The sequence below is a fragment of the Siphateles boraxobius genome, unplaced genomic scaffold (assembly GCF_051911475.1).
Source record: "Siphateles boraxobius isolate OS27281-9 unplaced genomic scaffold, OSU_SipBor_1 11, whole genome shotgun sequence".
Taxonomy (NCBI): domain Eukaryota; kingdom Metazoa; phylum Chordata; class Actinopteri; order Cypriniformes; family Leuciscidae; genus Siphateles; species Siphateles boraxobius.
The window spans coordinates 13,528,612-13,551,355 of NW_027508711.1; the positions used below are offsets into that span (position 1 = coordinate 13,528,612).

General features: G+C 40.1%; 1 protein-coding gene and 1 long non-coding RNA gene across 3 annotated transcripts in view; one reads left to right on the forward strand and one right to left on the reverse strand.

Annotated features, from left to right (window-relative positions):
- The window catches only part of LOC143703363 (uncharacterized), a 276,206-nt gene that overhangs the window by 235,615 nt on the left and 17,847 nt on the right, over nucleotides 1–22,744 (forward strand). The window lies entirely within an intron of this gene.
- On the reverse strand, nucleotides 1,140–7,815 carry LOC143703111 (uncharacterized). The gene is made up of 4 exons (XM_077197245.1): nucleotides 7,417–7,815; nucleotides 7,010–7,146; nucleotides 6,533–6,637; nucleotides 1,140–2,776 (listed from the first exon to the last, which is right to left on the reverse strand). Exons 3-4 carry the CDS (start codon nucleotides 6,588–6,590, stop codon nucleotides 1,905–1,907), a joined length of 930 nt encoding a protein of 309 aa, XP_077053360.1. The 5' UTR covers nucleotides 6,591–6,637; nucleotides 7,010–7,146; nucleotides 7,417–7,815; the 3' UTR covers nucleotides 1,140–1,904.

Here is a 22,744-nt window from a genome sequence, read left to right on the forward strand (position 1 = left end):
CAGCCAGAGTTGAGCCATGCCTTTGAGCCTGAGCTTGTTGCATCCTGCGCTATGCTTCACAATCTGAGGCAGGTGTAGTGATGGAGGGTCTCATAAGGACAGGTGTAGTGATGGAGGGTCTCATAAGGACAGGTGGAGGGTCTCATAAGGACGGTGTAGTGATGGAGGGTCTCATAAGGACAGGTGGAGGGTCTCATAAGGACAGGTGGAGGGTCTCATAAGGACAGGTGTTAGTGATGGAGGGTCTCATAAGGACAGGTGTAGTGATGAAGGATCTCATAAGGACAGGTGTAGTGATGGAGGGTCTCATAAGGACAGGTGTAGTGATGAAGGGTCTCATAAGGACAGGTGTAGTGATGGAGGGTCTCATAAGGACAGGTGTAGTGATGAAGGGTCTCATAAGGACAGGTGGAGGGTCTCATAAGGACAGGTGGAGGGTCTCATAAGGACAGGTGTTAGTGATGGAGGGTCTCATAAGGACACGTGTAGTGATGAAGGGTCTCATAAGGACAGGTGTAGTGATGGAGGGTCTCATAAGACCTTTTACAGTTTATTCTGCAGTAGTTCAACACGTACGATATCAAAAGGAACCGTGTTTACTCACATTTGAAAACACCCGCCATGCTGATCTCCGTGATGTTCGATTATGACGTATCCTCTCCCGTGGCCTCCTGGGATAGAAAAGTATCCCGATCGGTGCTTCAGAATCTGGCTGGAAGCAGTTGCCCATCGTTTTATGAATACTGATGTTTCTGACATACGACTTTCTTGTACTGTTTTCTCCTACTATATAGTAGGCATATTCAAACGCACTATTAGTATACGCACGTCCGAATCTCGCAAGAATTCTCACGTCACCCAGGTAATTCTTGCATACTCTTTTATGAATACTAAGGATTCGTACATATTTATTCGCTCGCCTACTGCATTTTCCCTACTATATAGTAGGGAAGTATGCGGTTTCGAACACAGCCAGCATTTTCTCAACATGTACACAACACAACCAGCTACAGCATTTGAGGGTGGGTCAAAGTAGATGTTATCGGGCAGCCAAAGAAAACCATAATTTGCATTATGCAAATGTGTTACCCAGTGACGTGTAGCCGTAACAAAGTGGCATTTGAATTTCTGACGACTCGTTTACGTGGTTCAGTCTCTGGTCTTTCTTTTGAGAGACAATAACTTTATTCATCGTGCACTTTCATCTTCACAACTTTGCAGATCGTTTACATTCCCAGACAGCTATATTACACACTGCAATAACGGTAATATTCGTATTACAGCTGTTCTAAAAAGAGAAGGGCAATGCTTGACCAATCCAATTTAAACTTCACTACTAATTTTTAGTAAATTGCTTTTAGTAGATTAAATCACTGTTGAAACAATCTGAATGTCAAATCATTTGTAAGTGCAATATTTGTAAATCATGGGTGTGAATGTGAACTTTGCTCAATTCAGTTCAATTAACATGTATTTGTATATGGCTTTTCACAATACATATTTCAAAACAGCTTTACTGAAAATGCATGTCTATATTACAATTTAGAGTGATGTGTTATCAGAGGTGACTGTGTCCAAGTTATGCATTTTAGACATGTACATACAAATCACACAGCTAGCTAACAATATATTAATTTAAGGCAGAAACAATAAGCTCATTGATCTAATAAATACATGTTTGTTAACAAATGATTGGGATGTATAGAAAAATGTAGCATTGATGCATGTTGATTCAGAGTTGGAGTAATATATCTTCACAGGTATTGGGGCATCCCAAGTCTTCAGAAGAGTTTGGTTCCAAACTGGAGCTGACATACTCTTTAGTTAACTCGGTATGGGCATCCCAAGATAAAAAAGCAAAAGAAAAACAATTAGACGACTTTAGGCAATGGGCAACTTTGGGCTCACTTAGACAACTTTGGGCAATGCTTTTTCTCATGAGTCCGTTGATGAGATGATCGGGTAAATCTCCTCCCACACGAAGAGCACTGGTACGGCTTCTCTCCAGTATGAACTCTCTCATGATCTTTCATGTCTCCTGACCGAGCGAAACTCTTTCCACAGTTTGAGCACTTGTATGGTCTCTCTCCAGTATGAATTCGCTGGTGTAATTTTAAATGTGTTGTTGTAGCAAAGCTCTTCCCACATTCAAAGCACACATAAGGTCTCACACCAGTATGAATACGCTCATGCACTTTTAAATATTTCAGCAGTGAAAAACTCTTTCCACAAAAAGAACAAACGTGAGGCTTCACAGCAGCATGAATTTTAAGGTGTCTCCTTAAGATTGATTCCACAACAAATGTTTTATCACACTGATCACAGCTGAATGATCTCACTCCAGAGTGAGAGCGCAGATGATTTTTGAGAACTCTTTTGCAACTGAAACTTTTTGCACACTGAGAACATGTGAACGGTCTTTCTCCAGTGTGAATTCTCATGTGTCTGTTAAGGTCTGATTTATTTAAGAAAGTCTTTCCACACTGAATGCATGTGAACAGATTTTCTCCGGTATGAGATTTCATGTGTTTCTTAAGGTCTGATTTATGCATGTAAAACATTCCACATTCTGAGCAGGTGAAAAATCCTTTGACTTCAGATTTTCCAGCTTGTTGTTGTGTGAAATTCTCTTCAGGCTTTGAAACGACAGCATTTTCATCTTCAATTTTGAAATGAGGTTTTTGAAACAGATATTTTTTGTCTTCATTTTTATATGTCAATTTTCCATCTTCACTTGTGAAATGCTGATATTTGTCTTCATTCACTTCCATCAGGTCTGAAATCAACATTAAATTCACAAAATTCAAATGAGGAACAAAGAAATAAAGTTAATTCTTAATTTAGCATAAATCTATTTTACTACAGAGTCTACTAGTATCTAGTTTTAGCAGTATTGTAATATCTTCCTGAGAACCAGAACTTTTTTTGTGTTTCACGAGTTCACACTTACATAAAATTAGAGTAAATAGTATGTATATTTGGCGTGCTGTCTGGAGGGAGGGCTTAGTAATTAGCATAATTATCTGAACATGCTCCTCCTGAACTTTGTTAGCCTGATTATTTCTTTCTTGATTCCATTCTGTCCTCCTGTGTATATTGTCTCTGTGTATGTGCATGTTTATGTTAAAGGTGGGCGGTTTCTCGTAATAAAGTGCTGGAGGCTGCGATTGGTTCTCTTCCACACCTGATCCGCCCCAAACACTCTACTAGGGTTGTCACGATTCCTCGATTAAATTAGAGTACACGATTGAAAAAAAAATCATTGATTGCAAATTACCTGTCTCAAGTAACCGGCAAAATACCGGAAATGGCACATTCCATGGACGAGAATCCATAAACCACATTATTAGACCAAGGCTGCACAGTGTATTAAAACTATTTAAAAAACTATACTACATATATAATGCTTTTGAGAATTCACAAAGACTGCAATTCAATTAAATAAATATATGCCCTGTGGGTTTAATATATATGCGATTGAATTTTTTGCATGCGTGTAGGTTAGGGCTCCGTTCACAGTGCTTCATATGAACTGTTATCATTTACATGCGTGGAGTGTCTCAATCTCTGAATTTGTTTAGCTTGCTTATAACGTTTATCTGGAAATTCAATGTGCGCCATTTCATCAGATTTATAAGATAAATAATTTATTAATTTCTAAATATGCAAACTTTTGTTCATCACAATTTCAAAATAAAAGTTCTCGCTCTGAGTTTCTATTGTAAAGAGGAGGCCAAATATTAAATATTAAGTTTACATTTGAATTAAATGTTTTTTGGCCAATATTAAACAAGGATTTGATCTACTGTAAAGTGTAACAACACCAGTCCAGTGGCACGCCTACAGAAGGTGCCACTGGACTGGTGTTGTTCACATAATATTATATGAACATATAATATTATTAAGGGTGTCACGATTTCGATTTTAAATCGAAATCGATCGAAATTAATTCACAATCTCAAAAATCGAAATAAAAAATGTAATCGTCGATGCTGCCATGCCCCCATGTCGCGCCCGTGATGGAAAGTTCGGATCGTTTTACTGACTCTATTGTTCAGTCTCGTTCATCAAAATTAACTAATCTTTTTTCTAGTCATTTCAGGGGCTTTAAACGTTATACTTTTAACATGCAAATTCCCCGAACACATCCACCTACGCAATCTTGATCATATTCTGAATTAAGAAATCATTATAATGCAGTCAAAGATAATTTACAGGGAACATTAATAATTACTTGACCTTCCGAGTCTTTTGTTCATTTGTCGCATGACAGAGGCAATGAACGTATCGTTCATGAACGACTCATCACGGCGCGGGGAAAAATACACACGTGTTGAAAGGCTGTGAGTCCTCTGACTTAGATTCTATGCCCGAGCCCGAACTTGGCCCGACCCGGGCCGATATTTCCCGTCACGATCCTCGGGCCGGGCTCTTGATCTATAGACGTGCACTCCCAACGCAATAGAGAGCGGCGCGGGACTAGATTTGATGGCCGAGTGCGAGCTCGGGCGGTAATGCACTCACTCTGTGTCTGCGGGAGAATAAAACGATTCGCAGACTCCCGCAAACTAGAAATATCTATGAATAAAACATAAAAACTAATAAATTTGTATTTATCTGTTGCAGAAAAGCAACAAGAACAACTAAAACAAAATAGAAACGATTTACAGGCCAGAGATTCTATTTATAACATGTTTGCAGCGTTGAGCGATTTAGCCAATCACAGACATATGTGTTGATTTCTTGAACGCAATGGCCAATCATAAGCATTTAAGATAGACTCTCCTGACCGCTCAAAACAGACTTTTTGTTCAGTGCTGAATTCTGTAAGCTGGCAAATCCTCTAATTATAACAAACAAAGTGTAGGCTATATATTATGAAAGATTCATTGTGCAGTCAGCTTCATTGATAATAACAGAGATGTGTGAGATTGCGATTAACTGATGTCAGCTTTTTAGGAGCAACAGCAACCTGTGCTTTAAAAAAAAAAAAAGAGTAAAAATCGAGAATCGAATCGAACCGTGACCTTAGAATCGAAAATGTAATCGAATCGAAGATTTCGAGAATCGTGACACCCCTAAATATTATGTATTGTTAAAATACATAATATTATATACATAATAGACAGTGTTGTTATATAAAACCATATGATTAGGCCTACTTGATTTTGATACTATATTTGAACCATATATTATTATATATTGTTATTATATATGCATTTTAAAATTATTTTAAAGGCTATAGGCTATCGATTAATCGTCAAAATAATCGATCGACTACTCTTTTACTGAAATAATAATTAGCCCTACACTCAACCTCTGCCATTATCATGCCATCGTGTGTGATTATGTACCTCTTGTGGAACTCACCAATTCACAAAATTATCGGAATGCATATTTGATATCAAAAATTGGATGACTAGTGATGACACAGTCACGTGTCTAGTGTCTGTAAAACAGCATTTTTCCATATTAAAAATATATCTAAATTACGTCATATGCTCTCATTGACAAATGCGGAACAACTAGTTCATGCGTTCATGACATCAAGGCTAGATTATTGTAATGCTCTACTGGGTGGTTGCCCTGCACGCTTAATAAACAAAGTACAGCTAGTTCAAAACGCAGCCGCTAGAGTTCTTACCAGAACCAGGAAGTATGACCATATTAGCCCGGTTCTGTCAACACTGCATTGGCTCCCTATTAAACATCGTATAAATTTTAAAATATTGCTGATTACTTACAAAGCACTAAATGGTTTAGCTCCGCAGTACTTGAGCGAGCTCTTAACGCATTATAGTCCTTCACGTCTATTGCGATCTCAAAGTTCTGGCCAGTACATAATACCTAGAATATCTAAATCGACTGCTGGCGGTAGATCCTTTTCCTATTTAGCACCAAAACTTTGGAACAATCTTCCTAACATTGTCCGGGAAGCAGACACAGTCTGTCAGTTCAAAGCTAGACTAAAAACACATCTCTTTGACCTAGCATTCACATAACACTCTATAGACTTCTATAATTCAATATTAGGCTGCTTAGATTAGGCCAGCCGGAACTGGGAACACTTCCCTTAAATCCTGATGTACTCGTTACATCATAAGAAGAATGGCGTCTACGCTAATTTTAGTGTCTTTGTTTATCCCGAGGTTTTCCCGCAGCCTGCCGGATCCAGGCCGTTTCCAGATCTGACGAAGGACTTTCGCCTGGACCTGATGACAATGCAGTGCTGAAGTGCCAACTAGCCTCTCTCTATGGAGGATCCCTATACCACTCTACAGATAAAGCGTTGTGGAATTTTTCGGTTCGCGTACTTACCCAACGTGATAAGATAAAATAAAATTCTGCATAAAAATTTATAGACAAAACAAGTAGTGTGTTTAGGCATGTTGGAACATATGCAGTCAGCTATATTTCTGAAATGCCCTGAATGTGCTCTTTACAGGTTTATGCCTGGGCCTCAGGAAGATATGTGAGTTTTAATTTTAATGCTCCTCATCAGTCATTAAAGAGAATGAAGAAAAACCCAAACCTATTTGTTCCTCTGTATCTTCATCTTTTATTCTGCAGGGTTCTTCTTTAAACTCCATCTTTATAGTAGTATGTCAGTAGTTCCTCCTGCTTGCTTCTTCTTGTCCTGTGGGAAGATGGGAATATTCCCCAGCATTTAAACTCTCATTAAGAACTCTCAATATGTTTAGAATCAATTCAACGGCTAAAGCTGGTTCCTCTTACATTAGGTTCCTCTTACATTAGATATGATTAAACTTGCATGCATTAAAACTGTTAACCAGCTTTAATTTGTTTATTACATAAAATGTGAACGCAACTCATAATATTTTTGTAATCCCAGTAGCAAAGTATAACGAGTTGTTTATTTTTCAAGAGCGTTAATGCAAAACATCAGTCGGTTCATTTTGATTCGTTTGTGAGTGATTCACTAACGTTAAATTAAATTAATCGTTTAGTCGTTTGGATTTAGATTTCTCCCAATAATGAACGTACTTACCGTCTGAAAAACAGCAGATTTAGAGCACAATGAACAGCTGTGTTTCACTTCACATGTTTATGTTCTCTTCCCTCGCTCACTTTTCTTCTTCTTCTAGATTTGGATGTGTGTCATTGCTTCGGTTGCGTAAGCGCCTTCTACTGGCGGAAACCATATTAAACTTTTTAGACCTCATAAAAAAATAAATCCACGATACGCTCTGTTATGTTGTTGGTTGATACACAATTTCTTTCCCCAAACAGGTTTGATTTGGAATAATTATTTATTTATTTAAATTTAAATGGCACAATGAGTAAATTTATGATTTGTTGTAATCTGACAAAAAGTGACTGAGGAAAGTCAATTTTGAGAAAAATTGTTCAATTTTTCTGAAGGTTCCAAAACAAAATCACCTATAGCAACCATACCTTAAAATGAGAATGGAAAGGGGAAGATGAGAGAAGGCAGACAGAGAAGGAGAGCGAGAGTGCAGTGATGGAGACAGAGAGCGAGGGCAGCACAACTCCTTCAGGTAGCCGCATATGGAGTGAAAACAGTCTCTAAACCTTCCACAAATGCACGCGAGAGATCCACACACGCAAATCAATCAGCAAATGCACGCGACATATCCACACACACACACACACACACACACACACACACACACACACACACACACAACGCAATCCACAGATGCACGGGAGAGATCCACACACGCAAATCAATCCACAGATGCGCGTGAGAGATCCACACACACATAGCAACCACAGATGCACGCGACAGATCCACACACACACACACACACACACACACACACACACACACACACACACACACACACACACACACCTATAGTGTTGACGTGCGGGCTGGGCGACACCGTGTGGTGCCTGTGTGTGTTTGTGTGTGTATACGTGCACACACACGTATACACACGTGTATCTTTTTTCCATTTACTAAAAAGCTTTGGCAAAATATTTCTAAGTTTATTAAGAGTTATATAGTAAAAGTGGGTGGAAAAAGTATATTATTTCAACCAACTAAATAATGAGACTGAATTATATACCCAATTCAAGGCAATATTTATTACAAAGCAACAACACGAAAACCACTTTAAATTGAATGGTTCATTTGCCAAACAACGTGTTTTTTCCATCTGTGTAAACAGGAAGGTAAACAGATTTGGGTGAAAAAGGTATTGTTCACCCAAAAAGTAAATACTATGTGATATTACATTACCACAAAGTACATTCAGAATTACAATAATATAAACAAAAGAAAACGTACAGCCTAGTAGTTGGCTAACAGTTATAGAAATAATTTAAAGACCTTAAAGCTGTCCTGTTATCCAAATGGTTTTCTTAATAGGCTATATATTCTGATTATATGTTGAAGACTAAAAAAAGAGGTTTGGTTTTACTCTATATTTGCATTTATGTATATGATATTTAGTGAAAAATGTTTAGACTTCAGTTGTCTCGCAAGTCAGTAAAATAAATGAATCCAGTCCTTTGAAAGATTCAGCTCGAAGTCGGTTAGCGCCCTCTGGAGGGAGACACCATATCGCATCCTTGCAGGGAATGTCTGTGGACAGATATGGCTCGTTTCCACTGAGCGGTACGGTACGGTACAGTTCGGTACGGTACGCAATTATTTGCGTTTCCACTGTCAAAAGTTGTGAATGGTACCAAAAAGCCGAACCGTACCGTACCACTTTTTGGGTACCCTTCCGTTGGGGTACCTAGCACAGTGGTACGGTACTAAAGGGTGGAGCTAGACTCACTGCAGAACGCTGGTTGACAGAGTATCATCACTTGCGCGTATTACAAGGGGAATGACAACATAAGAAGCGCCATTTTTTAATCTACAGTTGGAATGTAATACTACGGTTAATCTTTCACGAAATGTAGTTTTAAGAGTTTTTGAGGCGAGAATGTAGTTGTTTAAACCTCAAATCTGCGGTTTATTTATAAGGATTTATGATAATTTGATCCATTCCAGGGATCACCGGGCGCTATGCGATCATGTTCCCCGCCTGGAACAGTCTTTCCTCGGCTAGTCGTTCTGACGTTTGCCGCTGACTCTGTAGTGGTAATTCGTCTTGTGTATATCTAACGGGTGATCTTTGGTCTCGTGAATCGATAATTCATTCCCTGGCCAATCGTTTTGGCTGAGGGCTAAGTGAAGTATCATATATTTAGGCTATAACTTTTTCGTTGTAACGTTAACGTTAGACTAGCGCTGAATTTGTATATTTGACTGAATTGTTTGCTTTATTTCTTATTGTATAGCTTCTTGTAACGTTACCTTTTACTTATACTTTTATAATGGCTATTATTGATAAAACTGAAATTTAACAAAAAGAGATAGGGTTGAGTTTTGTCATTTTTTATTACAAGATTGTCACTGTAATGTTGTTTATTGCAACATTTGTACAAATGCACATATTGCCTAGAATATTTTTTTAAATTTAAACGAAATGCAGGGTTGTGTTTTATATTTCGTTTTGTTATAAATAGGCTACCGTTAAACATGCTGTGAATAATATAATCAGGTCTATACATTGCCTGAACCACATTTGTGTGCATAATGTTTAAAATGTATTTAAATGAAAACAAAAAGAGGCAGAGTGGTGTTTTATAACATATTTCATTTTATTGTTGCCTAAAATGTACATGCAGAGCGAGCTGAGTGACGCTTTCACGAATGCGCTGTTCCATTTGGAGAATTACCGGACTCGCGTCCTCAGGAGTCCTTCTGCTGAGAACTTTACATACTTGGTATTGAGAAATGCCTAATGTCGGCGCTTGTCTTCTTGTGACAAACATGCCGAGAAGCAAGGACAAGATCTGCTGTATGCCATCCATTGGTGTTTACTTTGTCGCTTTCTTCTTCGCGCGAAAATGACGTTGATGGCTTCTTTCCGGCAAACACCACGCCTATTGAGAGTGAGGAGTTGTCGTCATGGTACAGAGCCCCTCCCCTCGATATCACGGGATTCTCACCCTCTCCGCCATGTTGGCAGGATTCCGGCGGCAAAACAAGATTGTTTACGTGTGTTGTTAACTCGGTAGTAGAGGAGGTTCTCGCAATTCCACACTGTTTTACCATGCCTGGAAGTCACTGCTGCGTTAAAAACTAATCCAGTACCTCACACGATACATTTGGAAAACATAGGAAGAATGGAATACAGTTTTTTAGGTTACCGAAATGGACACAGCATCAGGGAGAGCAAGTCTGACCTGACGAGGAGACGCCGGATTGCTTGGTTGGCTGATGCCTTTGATAAGTTGACACTGTTTGCTGTGCCTTAACGAACATGTGCAAAAGTGTTGTTTGAGTGCCTTGTTCATTACTTTTTTATTTCTTGAAATAAATGCTTGAAACAACTTGATATGGCTTAACAATATTTATCGAGAACTGAATATATATGTATTTTTTTCGGACAACATAAGTTTCATGGACAATATAAGTAATAATAATAAAATAACAATACTGTTCTTAGTGCAAAAGAACAAATATCTTGATGCTGCTTCTCCAAATACCCCTGTTTTGCGCTTGGTGTGAGCTTGTTCCTGTAAGGTCCCTTTTCTTTCGCCTTATCTTTTTGCATTTCTTTACTTTCTTCCTTTTTTTCTCGTATTCGTAGATCCGTCTCTGTCCCGCCGAAATAATAAATGCGCAAAAATGAAAGAGCTCTTGAATGTTTAGTCGCGCTTCTGTGAAGTTCTGATGGCGTTGCCCCTGGCAACCGATAGCGTCTCCTACCATCATGGCGGACCGGCTCAGACCCCGCCCACATCGGCACGTGACTCCTCAATCTCAATTAAGTAGGTATACTGTTGGCGGTGGAAACGCTAGCTGGATCATGGTTTACTGACCCGACCCGAACCGAAACGTACTGTACTGTACCGTACTGCTCAGTGGAAACGAGCCAATAGGCTCGTGTGCATTTGTGAATCAAGGCCGCGGAACAACAGTCTCAAAAGTCACGCGATTTGCTGTGCATGAAATTACAGGTACAGATAAAGCATTTTTGTGGATTGTGAGCAAAGCAATTCGAGTAAGGACAATAATGCATGATTTCTGTGTGGATCTCTTGCGTGCATCTGTGGGTTGCTGCGTGTGTGTGTGTGTGTGTGGATCTCTTGTGCGCATCTGTGGATTGCTGTATGTGTGTGGATATGTCGCGTGCATCTGTGGATTGCTATGTGTGTGTGGATCTCTCACATGCATCTGTGGATTGATTTGCCTGTGTGGATCTCTCCCGTGCATCTGTGGATTGCGCTGTGTGTGTGTGGATCTGTCGCGTGCATTTGTGTATTGCACCATACAGGTCCCCTTGCATTTCTGCAGAAGTACACTGCTTAGCCCATATGACGAGCCATCGGCTGATATTTTCAGTTTATTTGTAGGGCTGAAACGATTCCTCCAGTTACTCGATTACAAAAATTCCTCGAGGCAAAAACTCTGCCTCGAAGCCTCGTTAAATTCCTATGACGCGCACTATACGCGCGGCGCAGGGATTTGATTGTTTCACACGGACCGGTTATTCACATGGACCTGTTCAGGAAGCATATATTTTGAATTTAGTTGGCGCGATGGCGGAGAATAAATATGTAAATAAACGGCAGAAATTGTCTAAAGTGTGGGATCATTACACACTTAATTCACTTAATACACTTAACTCGCTGAAACAACGTAACGTAGTCTAAGCCTATTGATGTTCGCTGATTTTAATAACATACTGTATTTGTAGCGATGTCGTGATGCGGTTTGACTAGATATGATTTTTAGCTTTGATGACATTTTTAAGTAGTAAACGTAACTATCACGTTCAATTGCAAGAGAGTATAGCCTAAAAAAGAACCCCTTCACACACACACACGCCAGTCAGACCAATTGCAGCAATGCATCACATATGCTTAAACTTTGGACCCACGCAACAGTAATTTCAGCATGCATTCACTGTACACACCGGGACGTGATGGAGGAACAAATATTGTATTGCAGTCTTTGCGAGACCTTGTTTGTATTTCACGTCTGCCAAATAGTTACAGACAACAACAAAAAATTAAAGTCCCCAACCTGTTGGTTTTTAATAAAGATTCGGAGTACTCATTTTTCAGTTAAAACGCACGGAACAAAAAGTGCGTCAGCTTTTACTGCGTGTTCAACAACAAGTCACGTTACAGCTCTTCTTCAGCGTTAAACTACCAGAACAGACAAATATGCTTAGATGCTTAGAGTGGTTATATTATAACATCTTAAAGGAAAATTCACATATGAGATAGCTTTATAACTTGCATACTATATAACTTATAGTATATAACTTATAATAGCTTTAACTGAAATAGACACAAGTTTAATATAACTATTCTGTTAATAAAACACACACACACAAAAATATCCGATTACTCGATTAATCGATCGATTAAGTGCTAGATTAATCGATTACAAAAAGAATCGATAGCTGCAGCCCTAGTTCTTTGTTTGGGTCATATAACTGCAGGACCGGAGTGGATGCTAACTCTTGCTTGAGGCTGCTGAATGCCTTCTGCTGTTTGGGCCCCCAATACCACGGGTTCTTTTTTGACAGCAGGTCTCTGAGAGCTTTGTCCTTTTCGGCAAGGTTGGGCACAGACTTGCCTAGTTGATTCACCATGCCCAGAAAGCTCCTGAGCTCGCTGATGTTGTGTGGCGGATTCATTTCACGTGTACAGCACGTGTCTTTTCTGGGTCTGGGCTTATCCCATAAGCCAAGATGATGTATCCGAGAAACTTGCACCTTGGTTTTGCTGAACTCACACTTGGCTGTATTGAGTGTGATGCCCGCCGCCTGTGCCCTCTGCAGCACCGCATGCACCCGTGTGTCATGCTCTGCTTGTGTGGAACCCCATATAAGGGCATCGTCCATGTGGCAGACGACCCCTTCCAAGCCTTCTGTCAGTTCCGTTACCATCCGGTTTTGAAAATGTTCTGGAGCGGAGGCAATACCAAATGGTAAGCGGTCGAAGAAAAAGCGCCCGAATGGGGTGATAAAAGTGGTGTAATGGGCACAGTCTTTTGATAATGGGATCTGCCAAAACCCCATGTTGGCATCCAGTTTAGTGAATATCATTGCTCCAGACAGCATGCCAAGCGTCTGGTCCACAGACGGGAGGATAAACTTTTCCCTGCACACCGCTTCGTTGAGGGGAGAGAGGTCAACACAGATCCGGATTTCATCCATAGATTTCTTTGGTGCGACCACCATGCCAGAGCACCACTCTGTCGGCTGCTCAATCCGGCTGATGACTCCTAGTTGTTCCATGCGCTGGAGTTCCTGCTTTACTTTCCCCATCAAGGGCAGTGGGACACGACGAGGCACTTTCAAAGACACAGGCTTGGCATCTGGTCTGAGCTTAATTGTGTACTGCTGCTGTACTAAACCCAACCCACCGCACAGTTATGGGTATTGTTGTTTAACAGACTCCAAGTCGAGGCTATCCACTCTGGCTACCAGTCTGAGGTTAACTGAGGCGGGTCTACTCAGCAGAGGTGTGTTTAAGTGCTTCACTACATAAATGTCCTCTGTGGTGCGTTTATCTCCACTTTTAAGTATTTCTCTGGCTACACCCTGTCATATCTGTCTGTACACCTGCTCCGGTATGACAATAACGTCGGCTCCTGTATCAATCTTAAACCTCACATTAGTATGTCTTACTTGTAAGTCTACAGTTCATGCATCTTCTCCTGCATCAATGGTTCGCAGGAATATGTCGCCATCATCCGTGACAGCACTCACACTTTTAGTAGACTTGCACACTTTGCCATAATGCCTTCTTTTACCACAGTTGTGGCAGTCTGCATTCTTTGCTGGGCACTGGATCTTAGCATGCAGATTTCCACATTTGGGGCATGATTTATGCTCAGCTCCTGATTGTGCTTCGTGCTTGTCTTTGTACTATTTAGCTGGCGGTCTTTTATTTTTCCATGCTTGCTGCTTTGCTTTCCTTGTGTGGACAGCATCCACTGTAGTTTTAATAGCATGTGTAGCATCTCCTCTCAGATCTGTTTGTTGCCGTTTAATGTCCTCTGCTTGTCTAACCATATTAATGGCTTTTGCCAGATCCAACCTGCTCTCCATCTGCATTTTCTGTGAAAGCACATTGTCTCTGATGCCTACTACGATCCTGTCCCTCAACAGTTCATCGCGCAGTGCCCCGTACTCACAATCTTCAGCCAGTGCATATAAAGCAGTTATAAACGAGTCTGCAGATTCGGACGGCCCCTGAGCTCGCTGGTTAAATTTAGCCCTTTGGTAAATCACATTTTTCTTCGGCACGAAAAAGTTTGTGAAGCCGTCTCTGACAGAGCTGTACACCTCTTTCTGATCGGCGGTTAAAGTCAGCCCTTTTAATACGTCATCTGCCTCGTCTCCCATGCAATATATTAGCGTGTTTACCTGGTTAGCATCTGTTGACTTATCCAGGTCGCTAGCCACTCTGAAGCGCTCTAACCGTCTTATCCATTTTTCCCAGTCATGTAGCTTTGAAAAGTCGAAGGATTCCGGCGGGTTTATTGAGAACGTTGCACATGTTTTAGCAGGAGGCTGTGGAGGATCGTCCTGTTCATGCCCGGCCGCTTGCTGTCCTCGTTGCGAGTGCGACATGCTTGCTAACCTTGCTTAACTTTGACTTCTCCACTTCTCTGTTTACTTCCTCCTCTTCTCATATAATGTCTGCTATTCTTTCACTTACTGTAGCTCCACTTCTGAAACCATGTTGTGTTGGGTTCTTATGATAAGAATAAAGACGTAGCTGGATCGATTCACATGGACTCTTTTATTATTCCTGGCTAAAAACCATCTCTCTCAACCTTGTGATAGCCCTCTACTGCCGCCTAGTGCCCTGGCAGTGTAACAATATTATAGATCACACCACAATTTGTAACTCAGCTGCCGAGTCTGTGGACACCTGGCTGTGCGCCGTATAATACAAAATCACTCAGGGGGCGTGGTCAGGGCTTTCTCACAGATCCATTTAAGCAGAAGTGAGAAACTGTAAGTTTTGAATGCTTATATCTCCTAAATGTGAATTTTGTCATTGATTTGGAACATACCAGCTTATACATAACCATAGGCGCCGATACCGTGGGTGCTCCGGGGCTCGAGCACCCACGGAAAATACCGAGCATCCACGTGTGTCTGACTGCCAGTAGGCTACATTCATTTAAAATGAATCATTGCAGTTGGTGCTATGTGAAGCGTCTGTCACACTGTGATTGGTTATGTCGCTGTCAGTCATCAAACTTTTGATCTCCAATCCTGTCTGTATTTGTGAGAAGTGGTGCTGTCCTGAGCTATGGTCCTGAGTTGAAAGATAGCCTACTTTACGGCTTTATTATCAAGTAAATAGGTGTGTGCGTTCGTGTCGGCGGCTGTCCATTTCCTAAAAGGGGTCGCACACCGGACGAGAATCGCAGCGCGTCGCGCAGTGCCATGTCTTTTACAATTCAAACACATTATTCTCTATGAGTGTAACTTACACACACCGGCGGCGCCCAGCTACGGCTTTAGGACCTTGTTCAAAATCCTGCCGTGCCACAGAGCGCGATTTACATAGTTTTATATTAAATTTACATTTATTTATCTCAAATCGTCGTTAATGTATACTGACTTAAACCTGTGCTGCAATATACATTTAGTTTTACATTCATTTACAGAAATCAGCTGCCGAATGAAAATTGCTGATGTGATCGGATTTTCAGGTGATATTCTCAATTCATTCAGTTAACGGACGCTCTGAGGTAACGTTAAAGTGTTCAGACAGCAGACTTTGCAACGGTTGTATTTAATTGTACAGTACAATCATAACATAGTACAGACATTATCTTAATTCCATAATGTCCTTAAACATAACATTACAATATTGCTGGCCATAAACTGACAAAGTGCGCGTTCAGTGTGCGTTATGCTACCTCGGGTTGTCATAGATGCGGCACTGCGCTTCTATGGAATTACTTTTGTGCCAATAATAATGAACGTAACTTTTCAAGAAACTGATGAAAATATAAATTGAAACTGAAAAAAATATCTTTGAAACTGAAAAAGAATAAATACGGGCACATTTTTTTACTTCGTTCTTAATACACGGCATGTTTTGCTAACTATTTCTCATATTTCGTTCGCTGATCTGAACTTACAAATGCGCTTCCAGAATTTTCAGTTACGCTTCTGAAGTTTTCGTTTACGCTCCCTGAGTTTTCGTTCGCAGTTCTGACGCATATCTCTCGTGGGGGCGGGGCTAGTAGCAGTGTGTTCTCATTGGCTACTGAGTTTTTGATTGACAGCTTCGTGACTTGGAAGTGAAGACGTCAGTGTTGTGTTTACATGTTTGAATGTGAGCGTCTGTAAGCGCAGGTTTCTATTTAATTTTACTGATATTAAGTTATGTTTGTTTTTTAATTTTATCTGTATTTACCTGCTGCTACTACTTTGTCGACAGAAGCTTTTAGGAGTGCAAGAGATCTATTGAGTCTATTCACTATTCAGGTGTAATTGTACATTAAAATAGGCCTACTGTATAATACTGAAAATATTGTATAGTGTCCAATGTTTTCGGAGAATATTTGTTTATTCCTGATGATTCTTTTGCATGTTAGGCTCTGGTTAGATTGAGCTGTTACAATTTAAAAATAATACTAGCATAGTGTGTGATATTCAGCCGTCAAGAAGAAAGTTTCACTTCAACCAGGTAATCAAGGTTGGCAACCATGTCCATCACATTACTCATTGTCAGCATATGCATTTACACCATCAACATTAATGATCACTTACATAAGAGGAATTTAAACAATATAAAAATTACAATCGTGGCCTGTTGTCAAATGGTACAGACCTCAAAGGGCATTTCATTACATATGTCACACAAAGAATGTTTTTTATCATGCTGATAATTTTATTTAGTTATTTAATTTAGTTAATATTATCTTCTAACATTTAAAATTTAAAATTTAAAATTAAAATGTTAACAATCATCAACAGTTTCAATTGTGATTTATACAACCAGTTAAATGAAAGTAATTACAAATATGAATTCAAATAAATGTACATTCTTTATTGTCAATACGGCATATACACAAGTATCAAAGTGAAAGTCTTGGATGCAATAATGTTGTGACAGGAAAGACCAGAATCCACAAAACATTACCTGCATACTATACATGTAATGCACAGTATTATCATGATATACATTACTATACAAAATGCACAATTACAAATACAGAATACATATTTAAAATTCATATACATTTTAAATGATGCTACGACCCTTTGAACAGTTCCTGTTATAGTAAAAGTAACAAAGCAGTGACTGGGTGGGTACAAGGATAGTCCGGCCAAAAAATGAGAATTCTCTCATCATTTACTCACTTCATGCCATCCCAGATGTATATGACTTTCTTTCTTCACATAAACATAAACAAAGATTTTTAAGGAAATAATCCATCTCTGTGAGTCCATATAATACAAGTGGATTGTAATTCATGTACATATGATAGTTGGTCGGAAGTGACTTTTAATAGTTTTAAACGGTTTACAATTTACATTATTAGTATTTTTCTTGTCTAGCCTATTGTTTCACTCCAGAAGGCATTGATTCATCCACTGAGGTCGCATGGACATCACGGTCACTGTGTGTGGTTTTTAAAGCATCTTTAGGACTCGCAGAGATGGATTACTCTCCTTAAAATCTTAATTCGTGTTTATCTGTAGAAATAAAGTAAAATGCATCTGGGACAGCATGAGGGTGAGTAAAATAAGTGAGAATTGTATTTGTGGGTGAACTATCCCCTTAACATTCATATGCTGTTGGTATGCTAATCCATGATCAGCATAAACTAATATAAATCAAGTGCAACCTCTTGTGTACTTGTGAACTGTGTTTGTTTTGATCTAGAGGAAATTAAAATATTTGCTATTTTATAAAAACAAAATAAATCAGGTGTCTGAAGATCAATATCCCAGTCATTCAAATGTGATGTGTCTGAACAAAGTAAGATTATTGTCTGATGTGGACAGTGTATCTCTGGTACTATCACTCCATCCTCTGTGTCAGCATCAGAATTTTGTTTATGGAAAAGTTGCTCAACTCCCTGGAAAATGAGAAAGGAAACATATTATAATCAATACAAACTGATTTGAACTCCCACATACAGTAACAAGTTGAAGACTTAAAATATTTATTTCAAACAAATTATATAAATGTTTTAAGGGATTTTACAGTACTAAATATTTACATCTGAGTCATGCACCATTTATCATCTGTAATACTGTTGTGTAACCAGTAGATGGGTGTTATAGCCCTATATATAAACATATATCCATGGCTGTGTATTCCCTAGTTGCTGGATGTTTTCAGTCATAATTACTTGCATGTATTAAGTTTTGAATTTGGACATATATTTATTATTAAAGAGTATTAAAGATTAAACATTTTTCTCAGAAATGTTAATTTGAAGTAAACATTTTTGCATTATTATTAGTCAAATATGGACACAGAAAAAGCATTTTGTTACTCATACTAGCTACATATAATAGCTTTATCAGTCATCTTTATCACACAAAAGTAATCAGAATAAATATTGTGACCAGGGTGATACTTCAAAATAATTGTGTGTTTACATATCATGAACAGAGACGTGGTCTGAGTTCAAAAACTCTGCATCACAAATTCATCAGAAATTGAGAAATTCAGGTTTAAATAGCTTTATTGGCATGGTAAAAAAAGGCTTTACATTGCCAAAGTTGAATCAGGCAGTGATTGACAGCGCTCTGGTCCAATGGCATCGGTCATTGTCTGATACAGTACTTTTTGTACTGTAGGCTACACAGTACAGATACTGTACAGTACTCTAGCCCAATGTTGTTTGGGGTGGCTGGGGGGAATATTATCTAATCGAAGCAACTATGATCTAATCAAAGACATAATCGTATGTAGATAAACAAGTCATGTAATGATTGGGCTAACAGTTGAATCAAGACAACACTGTATAATGTTATGGGCTCACTGAGCTCTAAAATGCCTCACCACCTTAAAAAGCAAGTACTGTATTATAAATAGTATTAGTATTGTATATATATATTTTAAAAAAAAAGACTTACCACGAGTATCCAGTATCCTGATAGTGACGATGACTAATGATAATGATATCATTCGTCTGTAGGCTACTATTCCTTCTATAAGAAATCATCTCAACAATATAGTGTACCAGCAAATAAATACACAAACTTTATATCAGTAAAATGAAATAGAAAGCGTCTCTGGTTACTCACGTAACCGTAGTTCCCTGAGAGGAGGGAACGAGACATTACGAATGGGGAAATCCATTTTCCTCGAATCATGAAGTCTGATAGAATAACTCTTTTGCTTGCAAATAGCCAATGGCGGTCCCGCCACCACCTGATTGGCTGACACTGCTCAATATAGGTGACGGCGGGCGCCAGAAACCTCAGAATCTTAGCTGAACGAGAGTAAGGAGACTGAGAGTCCCTCCCACACGGCAGGTTACGTAATGTCTCGTTCCCTCCTCTCAGGGAACTACGGTTACGTGAGTAACCAGAGACGTTCCCTTATCGAGTCGGTCTCTCGACATTACGAATGGGGAACAATAAAACCCCCGCCGTGTGGGAGAAACCCCGCCCAGCTCTCAGGAACAGACACCGGACCTGGCTGAAACATCTATTGGCACCGAGCCAACTCGGCATCTGCACCAACGAAGGCCCCTCCCATCAAGCTAAGCACGCTGAACTGAATGGAGGGAGATTGCAGCAAGTGATTGGTGCTTAGGAAAATACTGCCGGCTATGAATGCGGACATAACAAAGGGCACAATATAGTGAACATGATAGCTATGCTAATAATAACTCGCACCGTCTGACGACTAGTCGAACCGTGGCTAGAGCGCGCGCCATCGGGGCAGTCTAGCCTAGTCCAACGACAGCTCAGCTTTCTCTCCCTGCACTGACAGACATGTGGTGCGAATGAAGGGATATTCAAGTTATAGAATCTCGCGAAGGTATTACGAGACGACCAACCTGCCGCAAAACAAATGTCTTGAATAGACATGCCTTTCGCCCACGCCCATGATGACGCCAAACTCCTAGTGGAGTGGGCGTGCACCCCTATAGGGAAACGGCTTCCCATGAAGCATAAGCCAGCCAGTGCACAGCCTCCACTATCCAGTGAGATATCCTCCGTTTCGACAGATAGCCGTAGCTACAACTGTGAGTAGACGAGTTAGCACAGAATAGCCAGTTGTACTGAAGGAAACGGGGCAACATAACAGCATAGCACATGTACGTAACAGCATCAGTCGCTGTAGCGCATCCATGCATGTACATAACGCAGCATAAGTCGCCGTAGCGACAGAACTGCGTAGAGACAGAAACTGAGATGTACAGTTCGATCAGGATGGCTAGCTGCACGGAAACGGGGCAGCATTACAGCATAACACATGGTAAATTGCACATCCGTGTACGTACATACATTCAGAAACTGTGAGTATGCACAGTAGATTAAGATAGCTAGTTTTGCACTGAAAGAAACAGAGCAACAAAATAGCAACACACGTCCTTATACGTACATAAGTGCAGTGTAGTCGCTGTAGCGACAAACTGAATATGCAGTTAGATAGGATAGCTGGTTGTTGCACTGAATGATAGAGGGCAACATAACAGCATAACACATCAGTGTGCACATTTTAAACATCTGTGTGTATAATGCAGCTCAAGTTGCTGAAGCGACCGAAACTGCATGAATATGGGTACACAATGGTCCATTACATTGAAGGGCAGCATAACTCTTCAATATCTACACAGATGCAATGCAAGTCGCCGTAGCGACGACTGAGACTATGCACAAGCATAGTTACATTTTTGTGTACAAAAAAACACAGCGTCAGAGGCATAGCGACATCGACTGTGAATACGTAGTCAATCGGAATAGCCGGCTGCACTGAGGATACAGGGCAACATATAACGGCATAAATCATAGACACATATCAATGTACATAACACAGCGTCTGTGGCATCGCGCAACAACTGTGACTACACAGTAAAAGAGTAGCCAGTTGCACTGAAGGATACAGGGCAATATATAGCGGCGTAATAGTTACACATATCAGTGCGTTGTGTGTACACAGCGTCAGTTGCATCGTACAACAATTGTGAATACGTAGTGATCAGAATAGCCATTTGCACTGAAGGATAGGGCAAAATATGACGGCATAGATCATAACACATATCAGTGTGTAGTGTGCACAAACACAGCGTTAGTTGCATCGCACGACAACTATGAATACGCACTGCGTAGTAATCAGGATAGCCATTTGCACTGAATGACACAGGGCAATATATAATGGCATAAATCATTACACATAACAGAGTGCGGTGCGCACAAACACAGCGTCCGTTGCATCGCACGACAACTATGAATACGTAGTAATCAGAATAGCCATTTGCACTGAATGACACAGGGCAATATATAAGGCATAAATCATAACACATATCAGTGTGTAGTGTGTACAAACACAGCGTTAGTTGCATCGCACGACAACTATGAATACGCACTGCGTAGTAATCAGGATAGCAATTTGCACTGAATGACACAGGGCAATATATAATGGCATAAAACATTACACATAACAGAGTGCGGTGTGTACGTAACACAGCGTCAGATGCATCGCGCATGAACTGTGAATACGTAATAATCAGAATAGCCATTTGCACTGAATGACACAGGGCAATATATAAGGCATAAATCATTAAACATATCAGTGTGCAGTGTGTACAGCGTCAGTTGCATCGCACGACAACTGTGAATACGTACTGCGTAGTAATCAGAATAGCCATTCCACTGAAGGATACAGGGCAATATACAACGGCAAATTCATATAGTGTGCAGTGTGTACATAAACACAGTGTCAGTTGCATCGCGCAACAACTGTGAATACGTACTGCGTAGTAACTAGAATAGTCATTGCACTGAAGGATACAGGGCAATATACAACGGCAAATTCATATAGTGTGCAGAGTGTACATAAACACAGTGTCAGTTGCATCGCGCAACAACTGTGAATACGTACTGCGTAGTAACCAGAATAGCCATTGCACTGAAGGATACAGGGCAATATACAACGGCAAATTCATATAGTGTGCAGTGTGTACATAAACACAGTGTCAGTTGCATCGCGCAACAACTGTGAATACGTACTGCGTAGTAACCAGAATAGCCATTGCACTGAAGGATACAGGGCAATATACAACGGCAAATTCATATAGTGTGCAGTGTGTACATAAACACAGTGTCAGTTGCATCGCGCAACAACTGTGAATACGTACTGCGTAGTAACCAGAATAGCCATTGCACTGAAGGATACAGGGCAATATACAACGGCAAATTCATATAGTGTGTAGTGTGTACATAAACACAGTGTCAGTTGCATCGCGCAACAACTGTGAATACGTACTGCGTAGTAACCAGAATAGCCATTGCACTGAAGGACACAGGGCAATATATGGTATAAATCATTACACAACAGTGTGTAGTGAGTACGTAACGCAGCGTCAGTTACATCGCGCAACAACTGTGAATACTTACGGTGTAGTAATCAGAATAGCCATTGCACTGAAGGACACAGGGCAATATATAATGGCATAAATCCTTACACATAACAGTGTGTAGTGAGTACGCAACACAGCGTCGGTTGCATCGCA